Source organism: Euprymna scolopes, chromosome 18 (genome assembly GCF_053919585.1).
Source record: "Euprymna scolopes isolate OS-2025 chromosome 18, ASM5391958v1, whole genome shotgun sequence".
Taxonomy (NCBI): Eukaryota; Metazoa; Mollusca; class Cephalopoda; order Sepiida; family Sepiolidae; genus Euprymna; species Euprymna scolopes.
In genome coordinates, this window is record NC_136499.1 from 108,134,976 (window position 1) to 108,162,284 (window position 27,309).

Below are 27,309 nucleotides of genomic sequence, written 5' to 3' on the forward strand. Positions count from 1 at the left end.
ACCATCTTAAGAAAAATGGCAAACTGGAGAGCACCAGGTCACAATGAAAGACATGCATGCTGGTTCAAAAGGGATGGCTCACCAAGAACTTGTTCATGTTGGACTTGAAGACAACCATATTGTAGTCAGTTGGAAAACGGAAGAGAGTTCCACAGGCGTGCAGTTCTAAGAAATAAGTTTTGTTCATGGAATCTACGTTTAGGTTTCGGCACAGAAAAGTATAAGATACTAGCAGTATATGCTGTTACCTTTTTATCGTTTTTGGTTTGATTTTTTTCTGATAGTTATTATTGGTTATTAACTCTCCTTTGGTCACTTCTATGACAATGTATGAGGGGAAAGTTTGTTTTTTGTTCTCTGTTTCAGAGTCTGAGCTAGAGAGGTCAGAGTGGTTTCTTTTTCTAGGTTTGTTGTACATTTAGTATATATAATTTTTTTCATCCACTCCCTCTCTATACACCCCTCGGTGCCCTATAAAGGAAGTGTTGAGGTTGGGGAACCTAATTGCTCCAACACAACAGGAATAGAGGAGGAATATACTCTACACGTTGGTGCATCCACACATTTGTAGTTCTTTGATCTTTGCTAAAAACGTACATTTTTTAGTCTCTATTTTAGTAAAAATTTCAGTTTTTCAGCTATGTTGGGCTAATTGTCCAGCAAGTTGATGGACCCTTCGACCACAACTTACTTAAATAAGTTTATTGTCTAACATGGAGAATGTGAGTGTATTTTTATTTTTATTTTTTTGCTAGACGTGACCAACTGATTGGTTGGACCTGTCCAACCATTCGTCTAGTCCAAGTAAGAGCCAGCCAAAGTAGTGTGTTGCAGTTTATTTCCATAGTGTCCTAAACATGATTTGCTTATCCACCAGGATCCAGTCCTTAAGCATTACTGGTCACCACCCACAGTCAACAGATAGCCTGATTGAGGGACTTTTACTTTCTGCAGGGAGGAGGGCAGTCTGCATATACAAATATCCCACTGATAGGGCTTCACGAAAAAATGTTGGGCAAGATAAATTATTATAGATATTCCCATGTGTGCAGCTAGAAGCTACCTGCAGTGTGGGCACATCAGTGTCAATAATGCTCATCGACCTGTACATTAATAAAAAAGAACTGATGAAAAAAGAAAAAAAATATATAAAATGAAGAATAAGAAAATTAAGAAAAAGAAAAAAAAGAAAAGAAAGAAAAGGAAGAAAGTTTATTTACTTGCGAATTACTTTACTTTTCTTTTTGTGAGACTGTTTTTTTTTTTTTTAATTTTTATTATGTTCCAATCGAAGATGTTATGTCCTTTTTTTTCTCGAAAGGGAGTAGGTGTGTAATTAATGAATACACAGTTACTTACTTTTTTTTTTTTAATGGCAGGTACATGACAATAAAACCCAACCAAATTATTTTCTCGAATTACATTTTATTGTTCTTAACAACATCATAAGATAAAGTGGCTATTCAAAATGAAATAATGATTTTACTAGAGAGACCTGTGGAAATCCCACAGCGAGCTCTTTCATATGCAATATATTGTTGTTGGCATTCTGTGGAGGTTCAGTGTAAATGGAGACGCCCTGATATTGTTATAGCACTTTTTTTAAAACTGCAAAAGTATTTATCTAAGCTAGCAGGGACATCTGGTGTAGTCTGGTTGTAAAATACGCTTAAATATTATATTTATGCAGATTTTGTATATATTATAGAGTCAATTTTCTATCGATTATTATATAAAGTTGCGATTTCAAAACTATAAAAAATGTATCCATATGACTTGGATGCATTAGCTTGAATCGAAACCGAAACCAAAACTTACGAAAAAAAAAAAATATATATATCTATAACTTGAGTTTCTCCAGCTACAATCGAAACCGAAACAAAAACTTATGGAAAATTGTTGATAAAATTATTTATATAAAGAATAGATGACTTGAGTGCTATCAGCTATAATGAAAACCGAAACCAAAACTTATGAAGAATTCTTGGTAAAAATATTTATAATATAAAATGGAAGGCCATAACAATTAAATGAATTAAATGACAGCCACTCGGAAGAAAAAAAAAAGATGTAAACGTGACACGGAAAATAACACACACGGTATCGTATTAATATATAGATTCTTAGTAAAATTATTTATAAAAAAAATTAAATGACTTGAGTGCCATCAGCTATAATCGAAATCGAAACTGAAACCAAAATTATGAAGAATTTTTGGTAAAATTATTTATTACAAGAAATGAAAGTACATAACAATTAAATGACCTGGATGTAATCAAGACATAGAAAATAACACACACACGCTATCGTATTAATATATAGATGAAAATATCAAGAACAAAAATCAAAACTCGGATTAATTGATTAATTTTACTTTATTATATAAATAGCTGTTTTATTTTCTTTTTGTTGACATTTTTGTATCACTTTTATTTTAAGGCACAGTAGAATAAGAATTTCTCGCTCCAAAATGTAAAACAAAAAAAACAACAAACAGGAATGAGTTAATGATAACAATTCAATAAACACGATCAAAAATATACACAGACATGCATTTGCCAAATTTGGAAGATCCATGTGTAATCCACCCTCAAAACGACGGGGAATAAGAGTTGCATTCCTATCAGTTGAGAGAAAAGCGATAGGTGTTACAGACTGAATTGATCAAAAGAAACAATTACAATTTGCTCGCGTAAATTTGTCTTTTCTTTTTGGCTTAAACAAGTTGAGAATTTTTTATGTATCTCAAGATGAGACTGCAGGCATAAAATACTGTAAGGAGAAGTCGTCATGTAGCAGCGTCACATGCATCAGGTGGTTGGCGTCAAGATCTGGATTGAAAAAAGATGAAAAAAATGATCATCCAATTCTTTATATTTGTAATACTATGCACGTTCTCCCCAAAGTGTTAGGACGTGACTCATATAAAAAAAAGAGAAAAAACTAATATATGCAGATTGAAAATAAAATAAAGACCCAACATAAATATAAAATTTACAACGCAAACATAATATCAAATGATTTACTGGATTAAAAGTTTAAAAAGTCTGATGACGACCTCAAACCTCCCACTAGTATCATAATATATATGAAATATTACTACAGCTAAGTTCATCAATGGTTGTTTCTCTAAGTTTTTTTTTTTTCAAGATATTATAACCACGCAATATTCTCTAGGTTAAGAATTAAGTCATGTAAAAAAAAATTATTAAAATCAAGGATATTTTTAATTAGTTATAATTTGCAATTAATTGATAAAGTGACCTTGTGATACTATATATATATCCTTGCCCAGAATGTTAGAAAGTAATTCATAGGAAAGAGGTAAAACTTCAACAATGTGAGGAAATAGTTCATAAGCAGAACAAAAGCTTAGTAAAAAAATGATGGAGGGTCACCAAAGTCTTGAATTTTCAAGACAGTAAGATGTCTCATGGTCAGTGGCCAAGAAGGTGAGTCATTTCCACTTATCTGTCACTCTGATACAAAGACAAGACTTTTATGATTTCCGATTTTGAGTTAATAAATTTGGTGAGATTAGTAAAAAGAGATTAAGTCCATTGAGGTCTTTTAAACTCTCAAGAGAGGAAGACACCTCATGGTTAGTAGTCAGTTTCTGCATAGTCAGCTACTGTGACTGAGAGGTGAAGTCATTTCCGTTTATTGGTCACTTCAAGACAAAGATGAGACTTATGATTTCTGATTTTGTGTCAATAAATTTAGGAGTCAGAATCAGTTTCAGAGCAGTTTCCAGTTTGGGAAAGTTCAATCCACCAAGTGATCAACTTGACAGTTAATTAAAATGAAGATGTTAGCATTTAGAGGGTCGTTTTCCTCGATGGTATCACACACACGCACTCAGTGTACAACTGATATCTACAAAATGCGTCTGTGTTATATTTTTTGTAATGTTTTATGTTTTATTTTATTTTTGTACTTGTGAGCCAGTGTTTGCACCCTCGGCAGTCATTCTGAGACAAAGACGAGACTTTTAGGATTTCTGATTTTGAGTAAATAAATTTAGGTGTTTTAGACAGTTAATGACAGCTTATAGCTTGGGACAGTTTACAGCTTTGATTAGCTCGAGAAAGCTTTAGGACAGCCGAGATGAGCTATCATCACCCGACTAACAGCGATATCTTTGATAAACAACTAAGATATGGATGTTAGCATTTGTAGAATCGTTTTCTGTTACACACAGAGTATAATTGATATGTACATAATGTTTTCTCTGGTTTCTCTAATGTTGTTTATTTTTATGCTTATAGGCCAGTGCTTTGATTCTCGGCAGTCGCCAATGTGAGATGATGACATGAATAGAACAGGAATAGAAGAAAACCATGGCGCATAACATCATTAAGGTGGTGGTCGTCAACAAACGAGAGTACATGACTTCATATATTTACAAAACAAACAAAAAAATTTAACGTAACATTGTGTTGCATGACAAATGTTTGGTTGAGGGGACGGTCATTATTAAAATGGAGATGAGGAGTATGTGGATATGATGATGAAAATAATAAATTTACCGTTTAATAAAACAAAGCAGCAAAAATATTTATAAACATGTAAAAATATTTATAAACATATAAAAATATTTATAAACATGTAAAAATATTTATAAACATGTAAAGATAAAAACATCAAAAAGAAGGCGCATTTATCAAAAGTGGGAACAGAATGAAGAAAATTAGGAAATAGAAAGACATTTCGCTTAAAAAAATTTTTTTTTTTTTTTTAAATAATTTTTATTTTCTATGTTTATAACTCTATTGTTACTGTTTGTTTGGTGTTATTTGACTATTTTTGTTTTTTGTTTTTTACTGATATTCACCTCAAACAAGGTAAATTATTTGACTAGGCTAGACAAATAAAACTTCATTTTGACAATTCATAATTATAAAAGTCTGTTTTTCTGTTGTTTTTTTTTTACTAATATTCACCTCAAACAAGGTAAATTGTCACTGTGACATAAGGAGCTACTGTGAATTAGGGACCATGTCTACAGGGACACTTTAAGTAGGGAGTTAAGCAGCAAGATGCCTATTAACATTACATTTAAATTTCTGCATGTAAGTACAATCGGAGAAGCAAGATACCAAATTCTAGTAGTCCAAGGGAAGAAATTTTCAGAGAAGGCTATCTCACATCAGAGGATTTCTACAATGAAGGCATAGAACTTTGTTACTTGTCGAGTTAGGTGAAATGTCTATCAGGTATGTGTACATAGTGTGGTAATCTATGGAAGTGAAACCTGTTTAAAGGGTTAAGGATATATGTTACATGGAGAGAAATGCAATGAGAATATGATGAATTTATACAGGGTAGAACGATAAAATTGTTGCCCTAGAAAAGACGACATGATTCCATTTCCGTTTGATGAAAAATGGTTTACTTTTTTTGTTGCAGACTATTTACTAGTTAGTTAGTTGTGTACAAATCCCAAAAACGATAGGAGCCTTCTATCATGTCTGAAAGTAACACCATGTTCAACAAGCTGGATGAGAGATGCGCCACTGTACAACTAATGCTCTCTACTGATCCAAATTATGACAACAGGACCATTGTCAACACTCTCAAAATGCATCGCTGGATTACCACGAATAACAGGGACATGCTGAAAACAAAGTGATGAAAACAAAATTTCTGGCCACAGTTATGATCTTTGGTGTGGTTTCAAATGAGGGTCACATCATACCAACTCACATCTTGCTTGAAAGTCAACACCAAAGTATACCTGGATGTGCTGAAGAGTATGGTGATCCTCTGATGCAATCAGGTGGCTGCTTGTAGACCCTGTGTGCGGCAGCAGGACTCAGCGCTGGCTTACAAGTCCAAAGAGACCCAGGCTTGACTTCAGGAGTGCTACGACTTTGTACCTTTCTCTCACTGCCCCCCCCCCCCCCCCACTCTTCCCCTGACCTGAACCCACTGAACTACTTCATTTAGTCATACGTTGAGAACATCACCAACATCACCTCTCACAACACCAAAGCCAGTCTGATTGCTGCCATCCGCCTAGTATTCACTGAGCTCCTGCTGGCACTTGTGGAAAAGGCATGCTCCCATTTCTGGACTCAGATCGAGACGGTGATTGAGGCTGAAAGCAGTTACGTTGAGTAGATGTCAGCTCTATTACATGATCAAGTTACCTGAATTGATTTTTTTCAATAAAAGTTTTAAAATAAAGCTGTAGTGTTGTTTCCTTTATGGCGACACTTTAATCGTTCCACCTTGTAATGTGAGTTTTATAAACAGGTTTAGATCTATTGACCTCAGAGGAAGATTAAATCTGAACAGATGTGTATACAATGGAAGACTTTGTTGGTTTGATCACTATGAAAGAATGGATGAGACTGCTTAGGTTAATATATGTAGAACAGTTGAGATATCAAGGTCAGTTGGCAGTGGAAGGTAAAAAAAAAAAAAAACTTGAGAGGAAGTGATAAGAATGAATTTGAGAAAGAGGGATAAATATAGACCTGGCCAAGGAGAGGTTAGTTTGAAAGTGGATTTCTAAAAGCTGTCCAACACATGCCAGCATGTTAAACCGATGATGATGATGATACATTATGTTTCAAAATTGTTTTTTAAATTCTCTTTTATCCAAATACTTACTACAAATAGCACGGGTTGCACTTAATTGCTGGACATTCAAAAACAGCGCCAATTTTTTCAGATCGACTTTCACTTCGAAAAATTCTCCTCTGTCAACATCGCCTCTGTTCGTAGATCGAGAAAAATGGTTATCAAATCCTGATTCTGTATAAAGAAAAGATGTGAACATTAAAAACATAATAAAATGAAGAACAAGAAAAATGAGTTTTTGAGATGAGGATTGATGGTTTGTGTTATTTAGTTGACTACTATTCTCATATATATTATTAACTTGGAATTCATTATTGAGATGAGTATTATTTATTAATTTATTTATTGCGCACTATTATCCCCATCTTTATTAAATGTTGTTTCACAACGTTTTGGCCAACTATTCCTCTGGCCTTCGTCAGGTAGTAACCGCGACGGGATAGGAACTCTGAATCTCCTAACTGCATTCTCAGCAATTACTGCCATCCATAGTTATTGTCGTCTCACCACATTTTCGCCAACCACCTGACGAAGGCCAGAGGAAAAATTGGCCAAAATGTTGTGAAAAACCATCTAAGAAAGATGAGGATAATAGTCCACAATAAATACAACATTTTGGTTTATGTAATCTCTGACCTTCTTCACGCGTATCTTGTTGAACTCGATAATCTGTACAGAATTTCAAACGGCATAGCATGCTCTCGTTCCATCCGTCATGATCAAGTAGAAATTCTAAGTAATTCACAATTGCATTTACAGTGTCGCCTGCACTGAGGATTGAACTTTCGACCCCCAGAAGAGTTTTACTTACAACTGAATTTTACCAAGTTCTTTATCCACCAGGTTATGGGTCTTTACAGACATTCAATGCAGATTCCCGAGTTGGGCAAGATACATCTGAAGAAGATTACAAGTTACATTGATTGATTATTAGTAAAAATCAATTTTATCATAAATTTCAGTTTTATCAGATTACTAGCTTGGGTGCCCGGCGTTGCCCGGGTGTTTGGAGGTGTGTGTTAAGCAAAAAACAAAGAAAAAGTGGTAGTAAGTAGGAAGGCTCAAACCTGTACCGTGAAGGAGGAAAAGAATGTTAAAAAAAACAAAAGAAAACGTCATGTCTTTGCCGTTGTGACCATCGCCAAATTGGAAGTGGCAAAAGTTTAAATTAAGACTAGTCGATCGAAAAGAGGGGACGACTTTCGAAAATATCGGCCAAAAAAGTGACCCCTCTTTGTAGAAAAGTGCCCAGTTGAGGGAGAAGGAATTAATGTTTTTAGCCAATTTTTCGATATTTGTCATTCAAAGGGTCGAGCTTCAAAATGATTCTGCTCACGTGAAAATCTGTCGCTTCTGTCGAAAATTTTAGGCATACATACATACATACATACATACATTTAAACAGACAGGTGAGATTTATATTATAGATGTCGTTCATGTTTACTTGCTTAAATAAAAGAATGACTTATGTCCTTTGCTTTAGGGAACTTATGATACTTCTGCTCTTATCAATGCCAGATTGAAAAAATACAATAAGGTCAATGTTTATTTTTAATAAAAAGTTGTAATCATTATTTTTAATAATTTTTTCTAAATTTTTGTGGGGATACTCATTTCAGCATGACGTGTAAGTACATCAAAATGCTTTTACTTGAGATTTTTTATTTTCAGTGTTGACTAATAGTAAAAAAATATTGTCATTTTTTTTTTTCATGAGAGTCACCACTTATCAAGGCCTGGAAGCCACTCGGGGATAAGGGTTATTGCGTGTACAGTAGTCAAAGGGATAATATCGTAGTAATCGTTAGTAATGGAGATTTGATAAAGTGTCTTACTTAAGGGTGCGGTTTATCAGGAACTTGTTTATGTTGAACTTGAAAACATCCAAGTTGTAGTCAGGTGGAAAACAAGCAAACGAAAGAGAGTTCCACAGGCGTGCACTTCTAAGAAAGAAACTTTGTGAAATCTACGTTTTGATTTTGGCACAGATAAAGAATGGGGAAAATTATTGACAGTGGTTTCAGCTAGACGGGTGTTTTTTGTGAAAGATTCGCGAGGGGGGGGACCAGAGATTGGAGCTCAGACAAGTACTTGCCATGGAAATAACCATAAAACAAAGATAGGCTCGCAACGTCTCTTCTGTGGAAGAGAGGTTGCAGGGAAGAGAAAAGGGCGTCCCCCACTAGATCACGAAGTCTATTTTGTACTCTGTCAAGGCAGGATAGGCTGTTTTTAGCAGCAGTACTCCATCCTTGGACGTACTTGGCTTTTATATAGATAGAGAATTGCATCAGTTTCTGGAGCGGTAGAAGGAACCTACCATTTTTCCAGCGATCTTGTCAACAGACTTGATGTATGTGTTCCATTTCAGGCCAGGAGTAAAAGTCAAGCCCAGAAGCTTATCAAAACATGGAGCCTCCCCTAGACAAGAGCGATCCATTTCAATTGATGCCAGATGGGGATCAGAGTGTTGATTTACCTTTAGTAGTAAAGAAACACTAAAAATCTTTTGATTACTGAGACCACATGATTGATACTGAAACTGGTGTCTGAATCAAGCACCAAATTACAATTTGCCTTATTTGGAGTGAATATAAGTAAAAAAGAAAACAAACAAATCCTCCATTTTCATCTGAAGATATAATAAATATAAAAAAGAAATGGATAAAAAAAAATTGCTTAAAATAAAAATTCACAACGGAGTTATTTCCCTTTCTCATTACCATTAAAACTAAAAATCGAATGGAAAGATAAGTTTCTTTGTCAACTTCATCCAGCATGTCATTGCTAAGATGTATATATATATATATATATATATATATATATATATATATATATATATATATATATCAGTGTACAAAACAATAATAAAACCATCACCGAACCAACAACCACTGAATTGTCACTAAAATAACAATGCTTTCATCATCAGTAAACAAATAATAACGGAACCATCAATCAAATACCAACAATCAAAGCACAACTGATTGAAAAATTATTACATCAACAATCATTGAATTGATAGAGATTAAAGCAAAACCAAAGCTACAATTATTGAAACAACAATTATTAACTATTGACACTGCATTCACCCTAGGCGAGTTAAACCAGCTTTCCCCAAAGGAGAAAGTGTTAAGGAGATATCAAATTCACAAGCGGTTCTCAGTGCATGTATATCCCAGTCGGAGGAGATGATAATGTTAGGTTTTTGTGGTTCTTGCAGGGAGGTGTCGATATGCTCCTACATACAGCACCTGGCATTCTCAAGTGGTCACCAATCTGGTAATACTGACCAGGTTCAATGTTTTTTTGTTTTTTTTATTATCGCTTTCACTCCAAACAAAGTATATTGCCACTTGGAATGTAAGAGACTACTATTTGGGATCATGGCTAACAGGGGATTGCGGGGAGTTGAGCAGTGAGTTGTCTGTTCACATTACATTTAAACTTTTGCAAAGTGGTACAGTTGGGGAAACAGGAATCAAAGAGGGAATTTCAAAGTCTAGCAGTCCGAGAGAAGAAATTATTAAATTAGAAGGCTTTCCAACTGTTGAACATTTATTGAATGGCTATATATAACAACTATTGAATACTTATTGAATGGCTAACGGCTAAACCAACAGTTTTTTAACAGTCACTATAGCTTAAACGGTACTTGTACAGTTTAGTAAAGACATTAAAAAATGAAAATATCGAAAAAAGTTTAAATTTTATGTATCCGTTATGGGATGAAGTTCTCTGAAAAAAAATTTCACTTAATTTCATGAAGTTTTTTTTTTACAACGAAAAAACAATTTGTTATGATACCGAACAAAATGTTCGATTTTTAGCAAGAAAAACTAAAAGATGGGGAAGAGGTGTCAGCACTTTAACTGGAGTTATCTCCCTTTGTCATTTCTAAAATTCAGACAAATTTCTTTTTTTAAATCCAAGATGGCCGCCTTCAATGCGCTCTCATAAAAACGCTGTAAAAACAAAAAACTACTTGATGAAATTAAGTGAAATTTTTTTTCGGAGAACTTCGTTCTATTCTATACATACAATTTAAACTTTTTTTTCGATATTTTCATTTTTTAATGTCTTGACCAAACTGTACAAGTACCGTTTAAACTACTGAATTTCCACACACACACACACAAAAAAAAACTAATAAATAATAAGAAGAATGCAATTTACTCCATGTTGGGTTGGCCAACTCCTTGAAGTAAGTACACACAGATGCTATTTCTGTTTCAATCAGTAACTTCATTTCACCTTCGTGATTGGCAGAAATAACCTGAAAAGAAACAATGGAAAAAAAAAAAAGTTATACAAAATTTTATAAGTAACAATAGCAATATCATTAAGGAGACAATATCACAAAATCGTAAAACAACATAATATTAAGTGGTCTCTCTCTTTTGTTCCATTTTACTTCAGAAATCAAACGCTAGCATTCATCCGATTTCTATGATAGATATTCGAATGTGCCATTAAAATTCTTTATCTAATAAACACCGAGTTAGTAAAGAAGTTGAAAACATAATTTTCCTCATCCAATTGAGCATTTTAATATGTTATAGTAGTAATAGTATATCTTTCTTTTTGGTCTCTTAGTCTTACTAGATTCCAGGACAAGAATTTATCTAGTCTGGTGGAGTATCCAGTTTTGTGCTATTACTATTAGGTAACATCATTTGGAGAAGGTGCACCATTCTTTGTAAAAACTAGTGTGGATTAGCCATACCAAGATCTTGTCAGGGTTTACTTCTAGGGAAAAAGTATCCTCATGCCAGGTTGTTCTGACAAACCCCTGTACAGAGAGACCTTAGACACACAAAGATAGTGTCTAGTAGGCTTTCAAGTTCTATTTTCATGATTATTCAAGTATAACTTGTGTCTAAATGAAGTCCCACAAAAATATGTTTCTCTCCAGTGTGTATTCTTAAGGGATTTCCCAAACACTTCACAGGAATCGGCAAACCAACATAATATTAAATGCAATGTTGGTTAGTGAGTTTGTTTTCCAGTATACCGACACCCTGATGGGTCATTTTACACTGAAACATAAACAGATTAGTTGTATTGTGTTGGGTGATAAAAAAAGGATTGATACAATATCTATATTATATTTCTCTTTGTTCACTTTTTCTCACAAACTAATATGTCAATGTGGCTGAAATTTTGAAATGGACCTTTGCTATAATAAGGTGCAACAAACAAGTATTATGGTATCCATTTGATGCACAGTTAGGGATTAATAACACAAATTTAACCATATTCAAAAATCAATTTGGCATAAAGCTCTCATTCTAACTCAATGGGTTATAACTTTTGCTCGTTTTTTAAGAATATGCAAAAACATATTAGTGATGAAACAAGTGGAATGGACAGAGATATATTTTTGAGAAAGAAACAAAGAGAGAAAATAGGAGGTAAACGAAATTAATATGAAATCATTTATGCATATTCTCAAGAATTCATAACAATAACTTAGATTTGTGTATGATCGTTTCAGAGACAATATCTATAAATAATTGTGTATATATATATACATATATATAATGCTGTTATCTATATATCTATGAATGAGAAAATGTGTGTGTATGTGAAGACACTTCTCATGGGTAGACACAGCTAGCTCACATTACATGGCTAGACCATACTACATGGGTAGACACAGCTAGATCATACTACATGGCTAGACACAACTAGTTCACATTACATGACTAGACACAGCTAGACCATACTACATGGCTAGACACAGCTAGCTCACATTACATGGCTAGACCATACTACATGGCTAGACACAGCTAGACCATACTACACGGCTAGACACAGCTAGTTCACATTATATGACTAGACACAGCTAGAACATACTACATGGCTAGACACAGCTAGCCCACACTACATGGCTAGACACAGCTAGCCCACACTACATGGCTAGACACAGCTAGCTCACATTACATGGCTAGACCATACTACATGGCTAGACACAGCTAGACCATACTACACGGCTAGACACAGCTAGTTCACATTACATGACTAGACACAGCTAGCCCACACTACATGGCTAGACACAGCTAGCCCACACTACATGGCTAGACACAGCTAGCCCACACTACATGGCTAGACACAGCTAGCTCACATTACATGGCTAGACACAGCTAGCCCACACTACATGGCTAGACACAGCTAGCCCACACTACATGGCTAGACACAGCTAGCCCACACTACATGGCTAGACACAGCTAGCCCACACTACATGGCTAGACACAGCTAGCCCACACTACATGGCTAGACACAGCTAGCCCACACTACATGGCTAGACACAGCTAGCCCACACTACATGGCTAGACACAGCTAGTTCACATTACATGACTAGACACAGCTAGCCCACACTACATGGCTAGACACAGCTAGCCCACACTACATGGCTAGACACAGCTAGCCCACACTACATGGCTAGACACAGCTAGCCCACACTACATGGCTAGACACAGCTAGCCCACACTACATGGCTAGACACAGCTAGCCCACACTACATGGCTAGACACAGCTAGTTCACATTACATGACTAGACACAGCTAGCCCACACTACATGGCTAGACACAGCTAGCCCACACTACATGGCTAGACACAGCTAGCCCACACTACATGGCTAGACACAGCTAGCCCACACTACATGGCTAGACACAGCTAGCCCACACTACATGGCTAGACACAGCTAGTTCACATTACATGACTAGACACAGCTAGCCCACACTACATGGCTAGACACAGCTAGCCCACACTACATAGCTAGACACAGCTAGCCCACACTACATGGCTAGACACAGCTAGCCCACACTACATGGCTAGACACAGCTAGCCCACACTACATGGCTAGACACAGCTAGCCCACACTACATGGCTAGACACAGCTAGTTCACATTACATGACTAGACACAGCTAGCCCACACTACATGGCTAGACACAGCTAGCCCACACTACATGGCTAGACACAGCTAGCCCACACTACATCGCTAGACACAGCTAGCCCACACTACATGGCTAGACACAGCTAGCTCACATTACATGGCTAGACCATACTACATGGGTAGACACAGCTAGATCATACTACATGGCTAGACACAGTTAGATCATACTACATGGCTAGACACAGTTAGATCATACTACATGGCTAGACACAGTTAGATCACATTACATGACTAGACACAGCTAGCCCACACTACATGGCTAGACACAGCTAGCTCACACTACATGGCTAGACACAGCTAGCCCACACTACATCGCTAGACACAGCTAGCCCACACTACATCGCTAGACACAGCTAGCCCACACTACATTGCTAGACACAGCTAGCCCACACTACATCGCTAGACACAGCTAGCCCACACTACATTGCTAGACACAGCTAGCCCACACTACATCGCTAGACACAGCTAGCCCACACTACATGGTTAGACACAGTTAGCCTACACTACATGGCTAGACACAACTAGCCCATACAACACAGTGACACTAATTAAAAAAAAAAGTCCGGCTAGAATTGTAATTTAATCCTCTCCATAACTTAACAATGCACATTTCAAAAATCTAACCAGAATCGTATTTTAATCTCTCCATTTCACGACGACAATGTTTTCATAGTCTGACCCTAATCAGATAAATAAATCAAAATAACTGTATAAAATATATGCATTAAAATAAGTAACAAACTCTTTAACCCTTATCCTTGAGTGGCCTCTTGGCCTTGATAATATGGTGATGCCTGTGTAAAAAAAAAAAAAAAAAAAAAAGATTCCCAAAATTTAAAATTTAATAAATTATTTTATAAATAAATATAAATAAAAACAACAAAAATAGTTTAAATTATTAAAATTATGTCCCCCTCCTTGTACACACACTAATCAAACCTAAGGAGGATATGATTTTTCTTGTTCTTATTTACTCCAAATAAGGCACACTGCAACTGGAACATAAGAAGCTTCTATTAGGGACCACGCCTACAGACACACTATATAGGGAACTGAGCAGTGAGATGTCTATTTGCATTATATTTAAATTTCTAAATGTTAGTACAGTCAGGAAAGCAGGAAACAGGGATGGAATTTTAAAGTCTAGCAGCCCGAGGAAGAAACTATTCCAGTAAAAAGGTTTCCAGCATCTAGAGACTTCTACAGTGAAGAGGTGGGATTTTGCTGTTTGTCGGGTTAGTCAGTTGTATTTACATCAGAAGAGCACAAATACTACAAGTTCATCAGAGTATATTCAGTTAAATTACTTGTAAAACAGACAAAGGGATGCAATACTGAGGTGATGGGACAGAGGTTGGAACTTGGTCGACAGCGTGGGACATATTTGATAGGAAACTCAATCGTTGAAACTAAAAGTAGAATAATTGACTGGTCCTTTCTCTTTCTCTGTTTCCATCCTTTTTGATCTTTCAACCTACTGGACGATCATGGAGAATAAATCATTCATCTTCGATGATCATGTTACTAGATTAATTGAATAATGTCAGAAATGTGTCAGTTTGATATGTCAGCTTAAATGCTATTTATGTTCAATTTCAAAACTTTTTCTTTTGCAACCTCTCTCCCACAGAAGAGATGTTGCGAGCCTATCTCTGCTCTACCATCATCTTCACAGCAAGTGCTCGTCTGAGCTTCATTCAATGCCTCCCCCCTGCTAAAAAGCACTTGTCAAGCTACACCCACTACCAACAAATTCCCCTACTCTCTATTAGTGCCTAAATCTAAACGCAAATTCCATAAACAAAGGAACTGCTCACCTGTGGAACTCTGTTCCACTGGCCTGCTTCCCAGCTGACTACAACATGGTTGTCTTCAAGTTCAATGTGAACAAGTTCTTGCTATTTCGTTCCCTTAAATTGTCAACTTATGATCAATTCCCACCAAAAACGATCACAAAGCTATTGTCTCATTGACCATCTTACACTTATTAACCCTCTTCCTCGAGTGGCCTTCGGGCCTTGATAAGCGGCGATTCTTTTGGAAAAAAAAAAAAAACTTTTAAAATCCAACAAGATAAATTTAAATGTCATATAATACCATAATTAAAAAGAGAAACAATATAAAAAAAAAGAAAGAAGGGGGGGGGAGAAAAAAGGGAAAGAAACACTCACCACATAACTACTCATGCTTTTCATTTTATCAACGACATTTCGGAGTAACTTCAGCGCAGGCAGAGTGATGCTTACCTTTTGTTTTTAGTAAAAAAGTTAAAGAAAGAAAAAAAAAATTATGTCATAATTAAAAAAATTAAAGTTAAAGAAAGAAAAAAAAAATTATGTCATAATTAAAAAAATTAAAAAATTAAAAAAAAAATATCCCATAATTCCCTTCTCTGAAAAAATTGTTTAAAAAATTATTTCCATATGAAAATAATGTGAATTACAAGTAGCTATTTACTTGAACATTTAAGAACAGAGTTAGCCACTATGTTGGTTTTTAATGTGAGAAAAATCCAGCTCCCCCAAAAAGGTAGTTTGGATTAGAACAACAACAAAAACTCACTCAGTTCTCCTTCACTGACCAAGGATAGAAATAAAACTAACTATAACATAACAGCTACTACACTTGTCTGAGCCAACAAGTCAACTTGAACAATTCAGATTATAAGTTATCTCCCTTGAATCATTTCTGAGTATTTTGGGATTGGTTTAATGAGAGTATGAGGTGCCTCCAATAAGTTTCCAGACTTTTCGGTACAGGCATTTAAAATTGTCGTAGACTCTTGAAAATTCAGTATGTTATTGCTATACAACTTATGAGATGACTGGCCAATTTTTATGATTTCAGGTTCGAATGAATAGCTACAGCAGGAATTGGAATACACACTACTAAAGCCTGATTGTCATAGCTGTTGAATTTCAAAAATGCAATCTGGACGTGAAGACACTTTAGAAAAACGATATGAAATAAAATTCTGTTTTAAACTTGGAAAAAATGCCACAGAAACGTATGGAATGTTTTAGACTGCTTTTGGACCATCTTGCATGAACCGAGCATCAATTTTTAGGTGGCATAAGAGATTCAAGAAAGGCAAGAAGTCTTTGAGGGAATATGAGAGGTGTGGAAGGAGAAAGGAAGTCAGAACACCAGAGTTTATCAGCTAAATAAAGAATTTCATTGATAAGGACCGTCATATGTCTATAGAAATAATAAGTGCACAGTTTGATATCAGTGTGGGAACTGTACATAAAATTATTAGTAAAGAACTGAAGATGTGTAAGATTTGTCCCAAGGGTGCTCCATCCTTGTCACAGACTATTTGACCAAGATAGACATCAAGACAGTTCTTCACCCTCCCTGTGATTTTTGGTTATTCCCTAAGCTTAAAGAAAACCTTAGAGGCTGTTGTTATGAGAAAATTGAGGACTTCCATGGGGTCTTCCGGAAGTTGTTGAAACAGTACAAGTGCATTGCAGCCGGAGGAGATTGCTTCGAATGGGACTAGAGTCTCATGTGTGTACTATCAATAAAAGTGCCTATGCGAAAAAAAGTCTGGAAACTTATTGAAGGCACCTTGTAGATCTGTTCACTAGCAAGATAGAAAGTAGTTGCGCTGAGAATAGTCAATAGACTTAAGGAGAGTATAAAATAGACCTTGGTTTTACTTTCAGCAGATATGTAACTCTTGCTCCCCTTATTTTAATCCTTTAATCTTCACATTCCATGAGCGATGTTTCTCACAAAGAGGAAAGAATTGCTGTGTTCTATATTGGAACCGATCCATATAAAATTGGCTGGTTGAAGTGGTACTTTTTAGCTTCTTACATCAAGCAGCTTCATGTCTTGTTTGAAGCAATTTCCATTAAAAAAAAAATAGAAACAATGACTATCGTAACAATACGAAGGCGACATATTGCCTCTTACGAAAAAGAAACCCCAAAAATTTTTATGAAATATAAAAAGTCATTAAGGATACGTTTTGAATATCCCCCAAAATAAATAACTTAGCTATATTGATAAATAGCAGCATTTTGTAAAAAATGTTTGGGCATTTCTTTGTTATAATAATATGAATTTGAAAACTGGAATATTGAATTTCAAGTAAAACCAATGTAATCTACTTATCACAGTAATGAACATATCCAAAAATTACAAGAAACGATAAGGTAGAAAATTAATTATTAATAAAAAACAGTTTTTGAAAATAATTAATGAAAATTGAGTTTTGCTGAATTGGCCTAAGATTTTTAGTTTTCAGCAAATAATAACCGCCCTTGTTACGCTTCAAACTCTCTGGTTTCTTTTATTAGCAAAACTCAATTTTCACAAATTGTCTTTGAAAACTATTTTCATTACCTTATTGTTTCTTGTAATTTTTGGATATGTTCATTACTGTGACATTACAACTTATTTCGATTTTTGAATTCTGTTTTTATAATGAAGAAATGCCATTGTTTCTTTGTTTAGAACCTTTCAAGTCAACTCAACAGGAAAGCTCTAAACAAGTTATCCAAGATTTAAAAATTCCATTAGCAATGTTTTTGACAAAGGGAGAAAAATTGCTGTTTCCTGGGTTGCCAATGTAACCGCTGACCTACTTCATGTGCATCTTGCTGAACTCTGAAATCTAAACAGTATCAACAAGGACCTGTGGCATAGTGGATAAAGCAATTGGTAAAATTTTAGTTGTAAGTAATATTCTTCTAGAGGTTGAAGGTTCTATCTCCAGTGAAGTGACACTTCAAAAAATACAATAGTGAATTACCTAGAACATTCCACTTCGTCACGGTTGATGGAATGACAGCATGCTACTCCTGTGGATTAAATAAAGATTCAGCTTGAAATTCTCCGCAGATTCCTGAGTTTGGCAGAAAGGTTCCTGAGTTTGACAAGATACACCCAAAGAAGGATGGAAATTATATTGACCGAAATGCAAAAATAACACTCAAGAGCAAAATAGTCCAAATAATCTGAATTGTGAATTATGTATATATCCCCAAAAATGTTTTTCTTAACTTTTCCTTATTGTTCTAATGATACAATAAAGTTATATATAACTTTTATATTATTGTTTGCTCCTTTTAATGTTGAGCTTTTCTCTTGATAAGTTTTGCTGTGTTAAAGATTTACTCTTAATTATATATATATAAAGTGTTCGACTGAGCTTCAATCTATGGTCCCCCCTCGCCAAACTTTCACAAGAAACACTCGTCTAGCTGTAAACACTATCAATAATTCCCCCCCACTCTTTATCTGTGCCTAAACCTAACCGTAGATTCCATGAACAAAGCTTCTTTCTTAGAACTGCACGCCTGTGGAATTGTCTTCCGTTTTCCTGCTTTCCGGCTGACTACAATATGGTTGTCTTCAAGTCTAACGTAAATAAGTTCTTGATGAGCCGTTCCATATAAGTTATCAAATTTACCATATTTTCATTACTAATGATTACTATATTGTCCAATTTCTACTGTACACTCTTTAACCCTTATCCTTGAGTGGCCTCTTGGCCTTGATAATGTGGTGATGCCTATGTAAAAAAAAAAAAAAAAAAAAAAAAATATATATATATATATATATATATATATATATATATATATATATATATTAAATTTATTTATACAAACATTGATCAATGTTTGTATAAATAAATTTAATATACCTGCTCTGTTCACTCATTGAGCAGTCTTTGGTAGACACATGTTGTTTCATTGGATGTACTTCTAGGAAACTAAACTCTACTGGCTAAATATATATATATATATATTACTAGCTGGCAGCCGGCATTGCCCAGTCGTATAATACGTTTGAACATGAATATCCTCTATTGTACGAGGTGGACTAATTCGCAAAAAAAAAAAAATAAAAAAAAAAAATAAAATAAAATAAAAAAAAATAAAATAAAAAAAAAAATAATAATGATAATGTTGTTCATCAAATTCTGTCTGTTTTTTACAATATCATGTCAGCTTATATTTGGGCTTGACAATGAATGCCCTGGAAAAGTCACTTCTGATTAATGTTCAGTTTTAAAATGTGCAAACGAAGAAATAATTTGTGGTGATTTTAAATGGTATCTCTTCTTTTATTGTAAATTGAACTCATTAATAAGAAAAAATTAAAATAAAATGGTGAGGTACATCAAACTTGAAGTCGAATGCTCTACCACTGAGCTATATCTCCAGATTATAATAAATCTAAGAAGAAATGATTTGCTGAAATTTTATTATGTCCCTTGGCCAGTGTAATGTAAAATATTCCTCTGTAAAAATTATTCTTTTTATCTATAAGAGAGAAAAGCTATTTTTAAGATTGGATTTGGATTTTTTCAATTTTCGATACTTATCAGATGGATTTTTGTACAAAACATAGCTAAGAACACTGCCAGATGTATAAATTAGCTTTGCGTGAAATTTGCAAAAGACAGGCTCAACATTTTGGAACTTATGAAGAAAGAACTCTTTCTTTCTCACACACACACAGTGACTTTTATATAAAAGTAGAGATTTCTCTTAATCTGTCTGTCTGTTCCACTTTTTCTCAAAAACTACTGAGCCGATCTGGCTGAAATTTTGTATGCACCTTCATTATCATAACATGCAGCAAAGTATTATGGTATCTGTTTGATAAGATTAATAAGGATTAGTATTTAATGCAAAATGAACACAAATTTAACCATATTCTACCATCAATTTGACATAAAGCCCTCATTCTAAATCAACAGGCTATAACTTTTCCTCATTTTTAACAAGCTAAAAAGTCTAGTATATATATATATATATATATATATATATATATATATATATATATATATATATATTAGCAAAAATATACTTGCGCTTTGCACGGAACTTTGTTGTATACTCAGATACCTTCTTCGTGGACACCCTTGTAGTAAGTGGATGTTGTAAGAGCCGGACCAAATATAACCTTTGACCTTGACCTTGAGGTTTGGTCATGATCGGTCTAGTGGTGTGGGCTTTAGGAGAGTATATATACATAGACTATTATCTTTGACCTTAACCTTAAAAAATGGTGTGCACCGCACCATCTCTAGGTGAGGGACCATCATCATACTAGGTTTTGTCATAACCAGTCCAGTGGTGTGGGCTATAGGAAAGCTGTACATACAGACACACATGAACGCTACTACTTTATATATATATATATATATATATATATATATATATATAGACAGAAAGAGAGAGGGAGAGAGAGAGAATAATTCTTCAGTATAAAAGCATTGCCTATTGCATAATTTGAAAACTAAAAAAAAAAAAAGACTTGAAAAACAATGTATATTTTTTCTTAAATAAATGAATGTATTTAAAGTCAGTTAAATTTCAACGTTTACATGTCCTCATCATTATTTTCTTCTAAACTAATGCATTATCGTTTTTCAAGGGATAAAGAGATTGTTGTATGGTGAATATCACCATGTATGGATTGGAAACAATGGTTGTAATGAGCAGATTTCATAGGAAGAATTGATTATCCAAGAGAACGGCTTAACAGGTAATTGTTTACATTAGAATTGAAGATGGCCATGTTGTAAACGACTGCGAAGCAGCCTGGTCATAGGTTGTTCCACAGATGGGACACTCTAGAAAATGAATTTTGTTTATGAAAGTTCCGCCTGGTTTTTGGTCTCTCTGTATGAGAGACAGAAAAGTTCTTTATTGTGGTTGTAGCCAGACAAGTTCCTACTGTGAATATTTTACAGAGGTAAGAGAGGGATTATCACCTACTAGATTGCAAATCGATTTTGTATTCTGTCAAGATTCCATGATAAAAGTCTACAATTGTTCGACATTAGAAATATCTTAACTAACAATACTAAAACTCGATACCTTAACAATTGCAGACAAAGAGTAAAATTACTAGAAGCCATACTAATTAAAAAACTACAACCCCTTATTAACAAGATCTTATTTAATATTGGGACAAATATACTCACCATACTCATTAACTAACAATAAATAACTAAATAAATAAAACATAGTGCCTAAACCTAAACGTAGATTCCATGAACAAAGCTTCTTTCTTAGAACTGCACGCCTGTGGAATTGTCTTCCGTTTTCCTGCTTTCCGGCTGACTACAATATGGTTGTCTTCAAGTCTAACGTAAATAAGTTCTTGATGAGCCATTCCATATAAGTTATCAAATTTACCAAATTTTCATTACTAATGATTACTATATTGTCCAATTTCTACTGTACACTCTTTAACCCTTATCCTTGAGTGGCCTCTTGGCCTTGATAATGTGGTGATGCCTATGTAAAAAAAAAAACCAAAAAAAAAACCATAGAATAAGAAAATCAAAATTAAAAATAAATAATTTGCCCTTACCCACCCTGCATCCACCTTTATAACCAATAAAAAAAATTTTTTTAAAAGTAAAAATAACTATAAATACAACAAGCCTTAATGAAGAAAATAACAACAATCGCTCCTGATGTTGATCAGATGTACTGATTGAAAGCACTTGAGAAGAATATGGTCAAACAACAACTATTGGGTGCCATAATATACAACATGCCAGCCGAAATAAAGAAGACCGCTCAGTGAATTGAAAAGTTATCCAACAAAATCAGAAAAAAGAACTCCATCGTGTTCAATCAAACGTGCTTAAATAAGATAAAGCTAATACACCTTCCTTTCTTTTCGTATTGAACTGTCCTCTTAATCTAATTTTGCCCAACTTCCATCGTTACCAATCATCACAGCAGTGTCTTACCGGCCACCTGACAATTATCAACCTTTATCCTTGAGTGGCCTTTGAGCCTTGGTAAGTGGTGACACTCCAGTAAGAAAAAACAAAATGGAAAAAAAGAAAAGCATCAGAAAGATCTTATATTGTAAAGTAAATAGCAAGTCAGACAAGCCTGATGTATCCGATAAATACTTACATCAAATTCTGGCATTTCTGGTTCCTCATAATCACTCCACAGTCTTTTGGGAAGCACAGTCACCGTAATATCATGAACGACATTACGACTAAGTCCAGTGGCAGTTGGCTATAAAAATAGAAAAAGATGACAAATATATATATATATATATATATATATATATATATATATATACTCGGGTTTTTTTATTCAAAAGTAATGGACTAATGAATTCAACGAGGTTGTTAGATAGTGCTCAATAAAAAGAGCTGATAATACTTGTTTATTGTTATATAAACATGGTCACATCCTGCTGCTACAAATAGCCACTTGTTTCAATCAAACAACAGATATCATCAGGCAGCGACTTGACTATTAAAAAGTTCAATGAATAACGGTTATTCATTGAACTTTTGAATAGTCAAGTCGCTGCCTGATGATATCTGTTGTTTGATTGAAACAAGTGGCTATTTGTAGCAGCAGGATGTGGCCATGTTTATATAAAAATAAACAAGTATATATATATATATATAGTAAAAATGGTAATTAGTAAAAACTTGAAAAAGTACTCAATACTATTGCAGAGCAAATATATGTTTTATTTTTTTTATTACCGTTTTATCTGCTTAGTTACACGTTTCGGTTACCGAATCGTATTAAACGATCCAGTAACTTCATCAGTTATTAGAAGTAGCACGAAAAAAAGGGAAAAGAAAATGAAGAAAAAGAGGGACGGAGATCGACAACAGTTAAGTTTTAAACCTTAAAACTTAACTGTTGTCGATCTCTGCCTCTCTTTTTCTTCATTTTCTTTTCCCTTTTTCTCATGCTATTTCTAATATCACTACTCCAATCATAATGACCATTTCTGTAATGTCTGAAGAAGTTACTGGATCGTTTAATACGATTTGGTAACCGAAACATGTGTAACTAAGCAGATAAAATGGTAATAAAAAAATAAAACATATATATATTAATAATTCCATGTTGATGAAAAAATAAGGAATAGCGATAAGAACTAAATAAAAGAGGTTATGCCTGCACAAATATGGAAAAAAAAAACCTTGCAAATATGAATATTTAAGGTTACTGCATTTATCTTCTATAATATAAATCTCAAATATCTATCAGTGTATGTTTACGTTTGATAGTCTCACTCAAATTTTCAACACACGCGACCAACACTGACAAAATTGATATTGTTTAAAAGCTCAATCTCTTGGCCGACAAATATCGAAAAATTGGACAAAAATGTTAATTCTTTCACCGTCAACTGGCTGGCTGTTTTTTTACAAGGACGGAGTCACTTTTTTCATCAACATTTTTCAAAGTCATCATATGCCTTGCAGTGACTAAGCTTAATTTGAATGACAGGGATGTTGTATGTCGTGATTAAACTGTTTGCTTCTTTTCACTTCGTTTTCATCTTAGCGTTACAGGTTCAAGCCTGCCTGCTTGCCTACTACTTATTTTTTTTTTTTTTTGCGCTCACACAGGTACTTGCTGCTATTTCCATTCTTTTTTTTTACAGCGTTTCGAAACATTTTTTTAGGGCTCCATTCATCAATACTCTTATCTTTCCACGTCTGGGCAACGCCAGGTACCCCTGCTAGTCTATCATATAAAAGGCCAAGAAAAGGTTTAATAACTTAAATTCCATGATGCCAGAACTAGCATCACAGGATAAAACTGTATCACGTTAAGCATTTTAGTTTCATAGCCAAGAAAATCAAATTGTATGAGTAACGAAGGAGTGACTGTTTCGCTCGCCATTTAAAAATAAAATCTATTTAGAAAAAAGGAAGATAACTCAACAACAATTCAAAACCTGCAAGATTTACGCTGTAATGCCTACTGCGAGGTAAAATACCAGGTTGAGAAACTGGCATGGTTTATCCTTCTTTCAAGGGGAAATGGGACATCTAGTGATAGCGCCATGATAAAAAATACCCTTGAAAGCCCTGGCAAAGCATCAACTATTCAGCTTCAGACAAGATTTGAATTACACTACAAACTTGTGTAGTGAGTTCAATCTCGGCTATGGCTGTGCTGGAGGAGGAGAGGAGGCCTACGAATCCCCATTCATCACTTAAAATGTTTTTCTTCATAAAAATAAAGCTAATTGATTAATTTATATGAATTTTGGAATATGATATTTTCGTTTCATGATGGGTACATGCATCACGGATTTTCATTTACTTTTGCCTTTTTAATACCGGGACAATTCTGGACAAGTGTCAAATGTTTAAACAAATATCAACTCACCAAGTCGACCTCAACAGTCAGGCAAGGGGCATGTTTTTTTGTTAATTTTATTTTGATCCATTTTGCAACCTGGGCGGTTTTCATGGCCCTCAGTAAATTCTCCGGGGCGAACTCCAAGAAGATCTCATTATCCTCTTTGGAAAGGCCATCCAACATGTATTCATCAAAGAAATGACTCTGGGGATAAAAAGAAACAAAAGTAATGTCAAGTTTGTTGAGTTAGAATGAAAAAATGGCGGTTTCATTGCAGCCATTTGGACTCTCGATAATTGCTCAAAAATCGAAAATTAAATAAAATATGATTTTCTTAAATAAATCTGTTTCTTTTGAACACACTGTTTAGCTGCTGCATACCAGGAAAAAATTCCTTTTGATTAATACTGATGTAATTCCAGTTTAATTTTTAAACTGTACATAAGAAATTAGTCTTTACTTTGAAAATCTAATCTATAAAACTAACTATGTCTGTCTGTCTGTCTGTCTCCATATTTTCAAACTCTTCTGAAACTAAAAGTCGCAGATCGGTACTAGGGGCCTCAAATGATTGGATTTTTTATGGACTGTTCTTTTATGGGTCTTTAGCCAGTTAAAATAGTTTTTAAGGGGTCAAAAAGTGAAAACAATAGTTATACATTTTGTACATTCATCTTAGTTTATTTTTAATTATATCATATGCATGTCACGTTGGTACAGTGGTAATGTCACCAGCTTTGAATGCTACCGTTTTGCTTTCGGTTTCGATTCTAGCTGATGGCACCCAAATACTTTTTTTTTAATTTTTGAAATCACAACTCTACAATACAAAATACAAAATCTAGACAAATTAAAATATCATATTCAAATTAATTCAGCATTTCTATAATAGAACTCACATACTTGACGTTATTCTCGTGTTGCCAATGCAGAGTTCCAACATTTCAAAACACAACCGCTGAGATACAACGCATGACTCTTTACAGACTTTTCGTTCTCCATCTTGTAAAGTTGGAGAGAAAGAAGAAAAGAAAAAAAGAAAGAAAACAACATACTGAAGATGCAGTATATACTTCTGAAATATATTTATGTTAGAAATTTCAAACAAGTAAAATATTGGTTTATTTTCCTAATATTATGTTGTGATTTGGCTTTCAAGCGCACTAGATGCATATTTTATTTTATTCAAAGCTGAAAATAGTAATAATACAAACAATGCAGCAGATTCTTTGTTTTGTCATGTTGAAGTTTGAAATAGCATTTTGGCAAAAGTGTAGTATAGCTAACCATGAAAAAAAGAGGAGGAAAGAAAGAAATATACAAATTACTGTTACCAAATAATAGAAAATTTAATATTATATTGACCTGCAAAGTTTTAAACTTTTGTAAACCAGGGTTCGTACAGATTTTCACTATCCATTTTCAAGGACTTTTCAATCCATCCATCCATAGGCCTTGAACCCCCTGGAGGGGCATAGGCCATCTACAACTTTGTAGATGCTTTTGTAGCGACTGAGTTTTTTTTTTACGGGGTGAGGGTGCTGGCCCCACGCCAACATTCCCAGAAGGTGTATACAGTGCCTAGCCTTCCCAAATGGTCACCCATCTGGTACTGGCCAGGCTCAACGTTGCTTAACTTTGGTGATCTGGCGAGAACCGGTGTGTCAACGTGATTGTGCTGTACGCAAGGACTTTTCAAGGCTTTTCAAAATTTTTCAAGGCCTTCTCCAGACAAAATTCAAGTTTTCAAAACAAAATTTGGAGTTTGTTTTACAATCTACACAGATTCAAAAAAAGTAGTAAAAAAAAATCAAATATACAACAAATAAATGTGTTAGCACAGCCAATAAAAGTTACTTTGCAACCTACCTGCATCATTTTTTGGTTATGATAACCTAAAATGAGGAGGCTGGATGAGACGAAAAAAATCGACAAAACGGTAGTGATCTTGGTTGGAAATTCAAATGCTATAAAGAATTAATATTTGAGATGAAATAAAAAGCATTTTAAACTACTTTAAAAAAAGTAGTTTAAAATGCTTTTTATTTCATCTCAAATATTAATTCTTTATAGCATTTGAATTTCCAACCAAGATCACTACCGTTTTGTCGATTTTTTTCGTCTCGTCCAGCCTCCTCATTTTAGGTTATCATAATTTTTGGAGGAGGGCAGGGATTCGCCATTGGAGAGTCCTGTCCACAGAAGGAATTTTTTTTAGAGGGGGGGGGGGAGAGAGACAGCAGTCATTTTTATTCATGGCGGCCGAACAACTACTACCCCCTCAAAAATTAAATTATAAATGAAAGTAAAAATAGAGGGAGATTTATTTTGATTTTACTTCAATATTTTGATACAGATTTTTACTGGGCATAAAGAATACAATTTTCAAGGCCTTTCAAGACATTTTCCTTATTTTGAAGGATTTTTTAAGTTAATAAAAGAAATAAGGTCTTTTCAAGTCAAAATTCAAGGATTTTTTCAAGTCTGTGCTAACCCTGTAAACTATTTGAAATTTTGTTCTTTCAAAATTTGTATCATTAATTTTACTTAACTGATTTTGTTAAAGAAAATATCAGTCAAATTTTTTGTTTAATGTAGTCACTTATTTCAAGGTTAAAATATATTACAGGGTTCTACAT

At 34.4% G+C, this 27,309-nt stretch overlaps 1 protein-coding gene across 3 annotated transcripts in view; it reads right to left on the reverse strand.

Annotated features, from left to right (window-relative positions):
- Nucleotides 1–2,356: 2,356 nt before the first annotated feature.
- The window catches only part of LOC145297751 (checkpoint protein HUS1-like), a 56,475-nt gene continuing 31,522 nt past the window's right edge, over nucleotides 2,357–27,309 (reverse strand). For all 3 annotated transcript variants that reach the window (XM_080143983.1, XM_080143982.1, XM_080143984.1), the window contains exons 3-8: nucleotides 24,698–24,874; nucleotides 22,454–22,561; nucleotides 15,719–15,793; nucleotides 10,765–10,864; nucleotides 6,619–6,762; nucleotides 2,357–2,831 (exon numbers count right to left, since the gene is read on the reverse strand). In XM_080143983.1, coding sequence (XP_080000109.1) covers nucleotides 2,746–2,831; nucleotides 6,619–6,762; nucleotides 10,765–10,864; nucleotides 15,719–15,793; nucleotides 22,454–22,561; nucleotides 24,698–24,874 — 690 coding nt within the window. In that variant the 3' untranslated portion in view covers nucleotides 2,357–2,745. The remainder of the gene's footprint in view (nucleotides 2,832–6,618; nucleotides 6,763–10,764; nucleotides 10,865–15,718; nucleotides 15,794–22,453; nucleotides 22,562–24,697; nucleotides 24,875–27,309) is intronic.